The sequence below is a fragment of the Nicotiana tomentosiformis genome, chromosome 2, assembly GCF_000390325.3.
Source record: "Nicotiana tomentosiformis chromosome 2, ASM39032v3, whole genome shotgun sequence".
Lineage (NCBI taxonomy): Eukaryota > Viridiplantae > Streptophyta > Magnoliopsida > Solanales > Solanaceae > Nicotiana > Nicotiana tomentosiformis.
Window position 1 is genome coordinate 79,414,769 of NC_090813.1, and position 9,763 is coordinate 79,424,531.

At 34.3% G+C, this 9,763-nt stretch overlaps 3 protein-coding genes across 3 annotated transcripts; 1 reads left to right on the forward strand and 2 right to left on the reverse strand.

Annotated features, from left to right (window-relative positions):
• Window positions 1-907: 907 nt before the first annotated feature.
• Window positions 908-2,913, reverse strand: LOC104087269 (berberine bridge enzyme-like 22). The gene has a single exon (XM_009591681.4). It carries the CDS (start codon window positions 2,745-2,747, stop codon window positions 1,146-1,148), a length of 1,602 nt encoding a protein of 533 aa, XP_009589976.2. The 5' UTR covers window positions 2,748-2,913; the 3' UTR covers window positions 908-1,145.
• Window positions 2,914-4,252: 1,339 nt separating this feature from the next.
• LOC104087268 (berberine bridge enzyme-like 22) lies at window positions 4,253-6,129 on the reverse strand. The gene has a single exon (XM_009591680.4). It carries the CDS (start codon window positions 6,127-6,129, stop codon window positions 4,420-4,422), a length of 1,710 nt encoding a protein of 569 aa, XP_009589975.1. The 3' UTR covers window positions 4,253-4,419.
• A 2,917-nt stretch (window positions 6,130-9,046) lies between these two features.
• Window positions 9,047-9,763, forward strand: LOC138905127 (uncharacterized). The gene is made up of 2 exons (XM_070193631.1): window positions 9,047-9,592; window positions 9,704-9,763. The coding sequence occupies exons 1-2, from the start codon at window positions 9,047-9,049 to the stop codon at window positions 9,761-9,763; spliced, it is 606 nt and encodes a 201-aa protein (XP_070049732.1).

A 9,763-nucleotide genomic window follows, 5' to 3' on the forward strand; every position in this document is an offset into this window, starting at 1 on the left:
GAGGGGCACGAAGAATGCATAATGGTATTGTAAGCTAATCTAAAAATCCAACAAAAATTTAAGAACCTTTGCATCATCTTTTCCTATGAGCTAAAATCACATTAACTCCAATTTGCTTGCTGAATATTGTCTCCGTCATACTATTTCCTTCAACAAGATAATTCCGGAACATAGTCAATCATATATTATGCTTCTTTGTATTATACAGGACCTGATTTTTTGCCTTTTTGTTGGACACATAAGTTTGAATAATACTTACGTTTCACTAAATATCTCGAACGTGCATCCCTTCTGATTAAGAATACGAGTCAGTAAGTGGATGCATCAGTGGCGGGACCCAGGTGATGGCTAGCGGGTTCAACTGAATCCGCTTCGTCAAAAAATAATACTGTGTATATGTATAAATTAGAATTAAAACTGTGTAAATTTTGTGTAAATATTTTATTTGAACCCACTTGACAACTATTATTTTACGACTAAAGTTATGTACTTCTAAAATTGAACTCGCTTGCACAAAATCCTGAGTCCGTCACTCGATGCATCAAAGACTTCTACCAAAGATAGGAGGCGGAGCTAGGATTAATGTGCAGAAAATCTTGGCCAACGGCCGGTAGCCCAAACTTGTATGGCATGCTAAGAATGCACAATATGTACTTCTGTTGCTTTTTTTTTTTTTTGCACATTAATATTGTTCTTTTCGGATTTCATGCGTTACTTTGGTTCCTGACTTGTGCCAAAAATCTGGAACGTGCATCCCATCTGATGCATTTCAGTCAAAGATCAAAGGCGGAGTTAGGGTTTGAAGTTTATAAATTTTGAATTTACAATCGAACACATAGCAACATAATGAATTTCTAAATACAGATACAAGGTATAAGTAAAATTAAAAGAATAATAGAGCAACATAAATTCAAGATTTATTTTAATCCAGAAAAGAGCATTCAATATTTGTTCTGCAAAGCTGTAATGATTTGACAAAATGATACATTTATAGAACATGTACCAAATTAAATTGTCCACATGAATATTTTCTTATTCTAGAATAGTAGTCTTTGTAAAACTTCAAAGTTCAAATAACCAGCTTAGATTATTATTTTTCAGCTGATTAACATACACATGAAACCCTGTATGCACTCTGGTCCTCTTCAGCTATAATAAGTTCGATAAGGTGGAATACTTTGTTCATTTTTGAAAAAATTGCTGGGATCCACCTTACTCTTTACTTTGGCCAATCTCTCAAAGTTGCCCTTGAAATACATTTCACCCCAGATTTTGGCCTTGGAATAGCTGTAGTCCTCTTCATTAGTTCCAAAATCAAGGTCCCTGTAATTCAAGTAAGCAGTTCTTGGAGATTTTGCAACAAATGGCTCCATTTCCTTGTAAAGTTTCCTAATCCATGCTATCTTCTGGCTTGATACACTCTCACTATTATCACCCCAGTTGACCAAATACTGAATATTATACAAATTGCCTTTTCTATGTGGGAATGGAATTTCAGATTCTGAAATTTCATCTAATTTTCCACCTAATGGCTCCAAAATTATCTGGGGTCTTTCTTCTTCCAAAAACAGTCTTTCTACTATTTCCCAACCATTTTCAGGAATTGGACTCTTCACAAAATCAGATGTCCCTTTGTTATAGTTCTTCTGTGTTGGAATTGTCTTATCTAACAGAACTTCAAGTGATTCATTTGGTTTCCTAAAAAAGAAATACAGGACTGACCCGATCCAGGGAACTTCATAGCATTCTTTCTCTGCATTAACAGGATCTTGGAAGCAATCTTTTTTCTCCAAATCAAACTCAGGAAATTTTTCTTTAAGTAATGGAATTAACTCATCAACTGGTCCAACATATAGTGCTTGAAAATAGAATTCCAAAAACTTTTCATCATTATTTCCTGTTCTACCATTTTGAATAATAGCTCTAATGAACAAATCTTCAGGTAGCTGATGTGATATATTTTGCCATTTTTGGAGAAGCTTTTTGTTACCCTCTAACTTCCTACGAATTGTGAAAACAGTAACCTTTTCAGGAACACGAACAAGTTTGAGTTTCCATGCAAGAATGACACTAAAACTTGCTCCTCCACCTCCTCTTATTGCCCAAAACAAATCCTCTTTCATTTTCTGTCTGTCAAGGATTTTTCCATGGACATCCATTACACGAGCGTCTACAACATTATCAGCTGCTAGGCCAAACTTTCTCATCAGAGCGCCGAGGCCACCACCACTGATGATTCCACCAGTGCCAATACTAAAGCAAACTCCTCCTGGAAATCCATGCACTTTACTTTTCTTGGCAATTGCATAGTAAAGCTGGCCAAGGGTCGCCCCAGCTTGAACCCAAACTGTTTCGTCCTTGAGATTAATCTTGATTTTGTTAAGACTGCTTAAATCAAGCATAACAAATGGGGATTCAGAACGATAAGATATGCCTTCATAGTCGTGGCCACCACTTTTTATTTTGATTTGCAAGCCTAGTTTTTTACCACAAAGGATAACAGGCTTGATTTCTGATTCTTTCCTAGGGGAGACAATAAAGAGGGGATGTGAAGTATTCAACCATCTGGGGTTCTTTTGAGCGTATTCCAGGATAGATGAATAAGTTGGAGTGTTTGGGGTGTAAATGTTTTTGGTAATATTGTTTTTAGAGTATTTGGAAACACAGTGGAGAAAGTCTTGTTGGGAGGAACATTTTAACAAAAAGAATGAAAAAATTAAAAGAGAGAGAAATTGAAGTCTGCCCATTTCTTTTCATGCAAGAGATTGCTATCTAAAAGAATTAGAGTACTTTCTAATGCGAGAATGACAAAGAATGAGCTATATCATGCTTTGAGGGAAAGAATATGAATTTGCTCGTGAGTACCGTTTCAAATAATCTACATTTATTCAGAGGAATTTGGTGTATTTGAGTGACTGATAAAAGAAATTTAATGTATTTGAATGCATATTAGTTTCTGACTTTATTCAACAGTTTGACTTTGACCCAAAGCACGTTAAGATACAGACATCTAAATCCGGGTTTTCAGTTGGCAAGATTTGTATTATCCATAAAAATATACTTTGATGTGGTATAGTTAATATTGGCGATGGGAAGTTTCTCGAATTGGACTTTTAAAACATAAATTGACTTTGCTGATGTCATTGAAGTTGTAACAGAGGGAAAAATATATCGAATGGCTATCAACGGTTCATCGTTGGCTTTTCCACATTGTCAGTCGTATATTACTACTACTCTATAATTAATAATTGCACGGCCAGCTCAAGATATCAAATTAATTCTATTTATTACTACCATTAATTAGGCGTTTGAAACATGCACATAAACAAAACATTTTCACAAACGTCCAACAAAAAGAGAGAAGCAAGATTAATCTCTCAAATTAATTATGTTTCTTATGACTACTAATTAGGGTGACAGCTTTAAATCCTAAATTAATTGTTTTTAAGTATTAATACTATTAACTAGTACTATTAATAAGGTGCTATCAAAGTTAATTCTTTCGGTTAGATACTTACTCTAACTATTTAATTATTTTATTAGGAACATTAGGTCTAGCAATTATCTATTTGATTTATATACTAGTAGTTTCTTTTCCAAGCATTTCGGTAGAAACTGTTTCATTTTGTAAGTTTAGTATTTGAGTTATAACGTATCAATGATCTCGTTCATCTCAAGTTTTTCTAAGGTTATTGAAAAGAAATTGAAACGACATTAACTAAGGGAGTGCCTGGAGCAACATATTGACATTTCGATCATAGAAGATAAAATAGATTGTTTAGAGCAAAGTAAATTGTCTCATAGAACTTTAGAATTTCTAAGAAAATATGTATATTTACTTAAAGAAGACTGAAATGAATATTAAATTAGAACAGAGAGAATGTCAAGCAAAACTAATTATCAATAGAACAGTACTGATGATGGTTGAAATTTTTTTCAAACTAAAAAGAATTGTAGGAATATATATATATAACACATTAGTTCGTCTTGAGGGTAGGTTTATAGGAAAATCCCATCTAAGTAACTGAAAGGATAGAAGTTTTAATATTTCTACTGCTATTGTGTAAAATTTTCTAACATGTGAATATATTGAGATACCTGAAAGATACTCATAAAGTTTAGAAAGATAAAAGCATCTCTATTTTGGTGATTATTGTGGATTTGGAAATTGTTCCTACCACCTTGTTTTTCTAATATGATGAGAAGACTAGAGTTTGTTAGCTTTGGAAAACACAAACTAAACAGGCAATCATAGAAAGATTCTTCACTTTCTGATAAAGAGTATGTGTGTTTGATTCATATAGCAAATATTTCTTTTTGCTTGTGAATATGAGGCTGATTGCATTTTGATAACCATCCATGTAAAGTACATTTGTATTGACTTTTGCCTTTGTGGATACATTTGCAATAAGTTACATATCAGAATAACTGTAATTCAGGTGGGATGTAAACACTTGCCCATCCTTCTTCAACTAAATTTGTCAGTCCTGTTATAGCAAAAGGTGGAATGCTTTGTTGGTATCTGAAAAAGTTTTCTGGATCTACCTGACTCTTCACTTTAGCCAGCCTCTCAAAGTTGCCTTTGAAATACTTTTCACCCCAGATTTTGGCCTTGGAATAGCTATAGTCTTCTTGGTTAGTCCCAAAATCAAGATCCCTATAGTTGAGATAGGCTGTCCTAGGAGAATTGGCAACAAATGGCTCCATTTTCCTGTAAAATTTTCTCATCCATTCTATCTTTTTCCTCGATACACTTTCACTGTTATCGTCCCAATTCACTAAGTGCTGAATGTTGTACAAATTTCCTTTTCTATGAGGGAAAGGAAGTTCTGATTCTGAAATTTCATCCATCCTTCCACCAAATGGTTCTAATATAATCATAGGTTTGTCCTCTTCAAGAAACAGTCTTTCTATCATTTTCCATCCGTTTTCCGGAATTGGAGTCTTCACAAAATCAGATGTTCCCTTGAAATAATTCTTATATACAGGAATACTGCTATCCAACAAAACCTCAAGTGATTCGTTCACTCCTTTATTGTACAAAAACAAGACAGATCCAATCCAGGGAACTTCATGGCATTCTTTCTTCAAGCAAGGTTTCTCAGTGCAATTTATTACTGGCTCTTGGAAGAAATCCTTGTGCTCCAAATTAAACTCAGGGAAGTTTTGGTTTACAATTGGAATTAAATCACTAACTGTCCCAAGAAATAGTGCTTCAAATGTGACTTTGACTTTCTTTTCCTTTCCTGCTCCATCATTTTGCATAATCATTCTTAAGAAGAACTCTTTAGGCAGTAAATGTGCTGTATGTTGCCATTGCTGGAGGAGATTTATAGTATTTCCGACGAGCATTCTATGAACCCTGAAAACAGAAACCTTCTCAGGGACATGAACAAGTTTGAGTTTCCAAGCAAGAATGATTCCAAAACTTGCACCTCCACCTCCTCTTATGGCCCAAAAAAAGTCTTCTCCCATTGATTTTCTGTCAAGGATTCTTCCATTAGCATCCATAACACGAGCATTGATAACATTATCTGCTGCAAGCCCAAATTTCCGAATGAAAGAACCTAGTCCTCCACCACTAATTAGCCCACCACTTCCAGTAGTAAAGCATATGCCTCCTGGAAATGCATGTAGTCTACTTTTCTTTGCAATTTCATAGTATAATTGTCCCAATGTCGCCCCTGCTTGAATCCAGGCTGTTTCTTCCTCCAAGTCAATGTTGATTTCATCAAGATTACTCATATCAATCATGACAAACGGGGATTCGGCACGAAAGGAGACACCTTCATAATCATGACCACCCCCTAACACTCTAATTTGCAGACCAAATATTTTGCTGCAAAGAATAGCAGGTCTAAGTTCAAATTCTTTACGAGGGGCAATAATGAAGAGGGGATGTGCAGATGAAGAATTTAACCATCTTGGGTTTTTCTGGGCATGATCTATAATAGATGAATATGTTGGTGATTTTGGAGAATACACAACTCCTGTGATGTTACTTTTGGAAAATTGACTAGAAATACAGTGGAGAAAGGTTTCTTGGGCATAACATTTTGACAAAAAGAATGATAATAGAAGAATAAACAGAAGCCGAAGGTTCTGCATTCCTTGTCTCTGCAGTGACATGTTTTAACAAATCAAATGTACCTCAAGAGAGGAATAAGAAAGAAAGTACACCTGAAAGAAGAACAGATAAGAGGACTTTTGTAGCAAAATGACAGAGACTAAGCTATGATTGTCTCATGATGAAATAGAGATGATTCTATCTTTGATTACCCTTCTACAAGGTCCAAGTAAAATGTTCCTGTGTTGCCATTTTTGGTTCTTTTTTATGGAACTTATTTAAATCGTCGGGCGAACATAATGCAAACGAAGCAAGTCGATCCAGTCAAAATACAGCTGTCAAGAATCTTGTCCACCAGCAAACACATGCGTTCATCTGCCATTTAGTAAAGGCCTTAAACCTAGAGATTTTTAAATAGAGGGTAACTTATAGACCGTGCTAAAAAATTAAACTATCACATTTTAAAACAAAATTAATTATATATAATCATTCTTAATAGTGATATTAAAATCTAAATAATAAGGCAAATTATTTGTTATAGCATGATAAACTACACACTTAATATAAAATTTTACACAATTAGTACATATAAATGAACATCAATATTATGCATGTCAGCAAACATGATTAGCTGGCAAGAGGATATTATATTGTCTGATTTTTGTAATAAAAACCCATTTGAATATGGTAGTAGTATAATTGGAGCACGTGTGAAGTTTAAATAGTTTTCCAGTAGCAGAGTTTTTTATGAAGAGATGGGGACCATGATTGAGATTGCGATCCTGGAATTGTGCATAAGTTGGTCAATTTTGTGTTAATCTTATTTGGATTCACAATTCCTTACTTTTTTCATGGATTTAAATATGGAGTAGGGACAAGAGGGGCAAATAGAAAAGTCGATGTACTCTATTATTGATTAAGATTTGTTTTAGTGCAATCATGGCAGTCTACACTTTTTAATTGTGTTGTGCATTCCTATCGATGTATTTTTACATTAGTTTTCTTAAATTTGTTTTACTTTTTTGATTTATCTATGAGATTAGTTTGAAATTTCATGTGAGAATATGCGAGTTCATTTTTTTTCTTTGTGATCTATTCGTGAGATTAGTTTGAATCTGTAAAGAGAGTCACGGGATTATTTGCACCACAACCCCTTGGATCTCTCCTTACCCCATACTTTGAAAATCCAACTTGGTTTGGTTAAAGTTATTGTTTATCTTATATACTTCTTGATTATTAAGTATTGAAAATTAACTCAAATAGCTTTTCATCTAATTTCTTAAATTTAAAATAGTCGGCGGAGGTATAATATTATATATATATATATATATATATATATATAACTATGTATAATATATGTATACCGGTTAGAAAAAATAAATATTAAATATGAACAACTATATGTATAATTGCACGTTGATGACTTACTTTTTAAAATAAAGTTGATTTAGAGAACCTACATGAAAAGTTGTACGAGTAATTGAAATGATAATATATAAAAATTATAAATATTGAATAAATCCTTGAAATTGTTTAGTAAAAACTAAAGTTGTTTGAGTCATCAAACAGTAGTAATGGCGTGTTAAATGGGATAAAAAAAGTACACTTTGGCACTCCAAATTGCTCTTTAAATATAAGGAAAAATTACATAACGCGTCAAATATATACTACTTTATGAAAATTCATCTAATTACAACGGATGAAATTCAAAAATAGTCCTATTTACAAGTGGTAATTGAAAAATAGCCACAATTTCAAAGTAATCGAAATTTAGCCACTTTTCATGTAAAGATAAATCTGAACGAAAATACTGTTCAAAATCTGAAAAATATTTCCCGCATAATATACTGGAGTTCCAGCATAATATGCTGGAAGTCCATACACAGGTGCTCCAATCTCCAGTATATTATGTTGGAACTTTTCGTGTGTTGGAGTTCTAGCATAATATGCTGGAAGTTCATACACAGGTTGATGGCATCAACAATCTCGAGAGTTCCACATTTGGGGCTAATTCGAAGTCTAGCAAGGGAATTTGGGGCTAACTTGAAGTTTGTCGAGACATCTAGACTGAAGACTAAAGACTTGTGTATTGGGACACATACTAAAAAGTGTTTATTCATTGAGCCACATGCTAAAGAGAGTTTATGTATTGGGCCACAACGTCTGCTGGTTCAACACAGCCCAACACATAATCAGAAAAAGACAAGCCATTTAGTTCAAATACAAAATAGTTGTAATACAACTTTAGATTCCTGAATATACCTCTAACGGTATACAGAAAATTATACATAGTATATTAGTACATATAGTTGTATTTTTTGTTTATATTAGATAGACAATACATATGAGACAAGTGTAGGTTTAATTTTTTGTCCTTATCTATTGAATATTTGTATAAATATCCTTGTACAGATTGAATGGAACACAAAGAAAAATTCTCAAGATTTTGTAGTTCACTATTTCTACATGGTATCAAAGCACTAGCTCTAAGATCGATCATATTGTCTTTCTCTTCATCAGTTTCTCTTTTTTCCTTCATTTTCATTCTTCAATCTTTAATCTTCAGTGGGTTCTACACCTGAATCTACTGAGGCCACTTCAATAAACATCACCAATTCTGGGAATAATGAAGGTGGAATAAATGACTCAAGCTATCCCTACTTTCTTCACCCCTCTGATTCACGAGGAATGAAGTTGGTAAACACAAGCTTTGATGGTAGAAGCTATGGAGGGTGGCGCAGATCCATCCTTATAGCTTATTTTGCCAACAACAAGGTAGGATTCATTGATGGTACCTGCCTTGCACCAAGCTCAGAAACACCTGACTTTAAGCTGTGGAGTAGGTGTAATGACATGATGATATCTTGGCTATTGAACTCTCTTTCGAGAGAAATAGCTGATAATGTCATATACTCTCAAACAACCAAAGATCAGTAGGATAATTTGGAAGACAGATTTGGTCAGTCAAATGGTGCAAAGATGTATCATTTACAGAAGCAATTGAGTGATTTAATCCAGGTGTCAAGTGAAGTAGCAGGCTATTTCACTAAGATAAAGAGATTGTGGGATGAACTGGATACCTTGAACACTCATGTCAAGTGCTCATGTGAGTGCAATTATGGAGGAAAAGTCAAAATGGCCAAGTCACTTCAGGATGAGAGGTTGATTAAGTTTCTCATGGGATTGAATGACGCCTATGCTTCTGTGAAAAATAGTATCTTAATGATGTTACCCCTTCCAACTGTGGGTCATGCTTATTCCCTCTTGATGCAAGATGAAAAACAGAGGGAAGTTTATGTGAACTCTCACTTTCCTGGAGACTCTTCATCCTTTATGGCTGCAAATCAGAATCATACAGGTCAAAAATTTGAAAATTCTGACTTCAAAGGAAAGAAAAACAACCTGGTTTGTTCCTACTGCAAAAAACCAGGGCATTTAGTGTATAAGTGCTACAAGATCATTGGTTTTCCAGCAAATTTCAAATTCACCAAGCCAAGGAAGTTTCAGGGACCTGCTAAGAGCAATGTAACATACTGAGTAAGTGGAACAGAGGAACAAAATGCTATTGAAGCAGTGAATGTTAACAACCAGCTCACACAGGAACATGTTTCTCAACTTGTTCAATTGCTTCAGCAGGTGAAGGGTGCACAACTAGTGTGTTCAAATCTAGATGTTAGTGCGAATGTTGCCAATTAA

Excerpts from the sequence above, each read along its gene's own strand:
- LOC138905127 (XM_070193631.1), top strand. The coding sequence starts at position 9,047 with ATGTATCATTTACAGAAGCAATTGAGTGATTTAATCCAGGTGTCAAGT. Across the intron at positions 9,593-9,703 it reads AGGGACCTGCTAAGAGCAAT|GTGAAGGGTGCACAACTAGT; the intron begins GTAACATACTGA and ends TTGCTTCAGCAG.
- LOC104087268 (XM_009591680.4), bottom strand. The coding sequence starts at position 6,129 with ATGTCACTGCAGAGACAAGGAATGCAGAACCTTCGGCTTCTGTTTATT.
- LOC104087269 (XM_009591681.4), bottom strand. The coding sequence starts at position 2,747 with ATGGGCAGACTTCAATTTCTCTCTCTTTTAATTTTTTCATTCTTTTTG.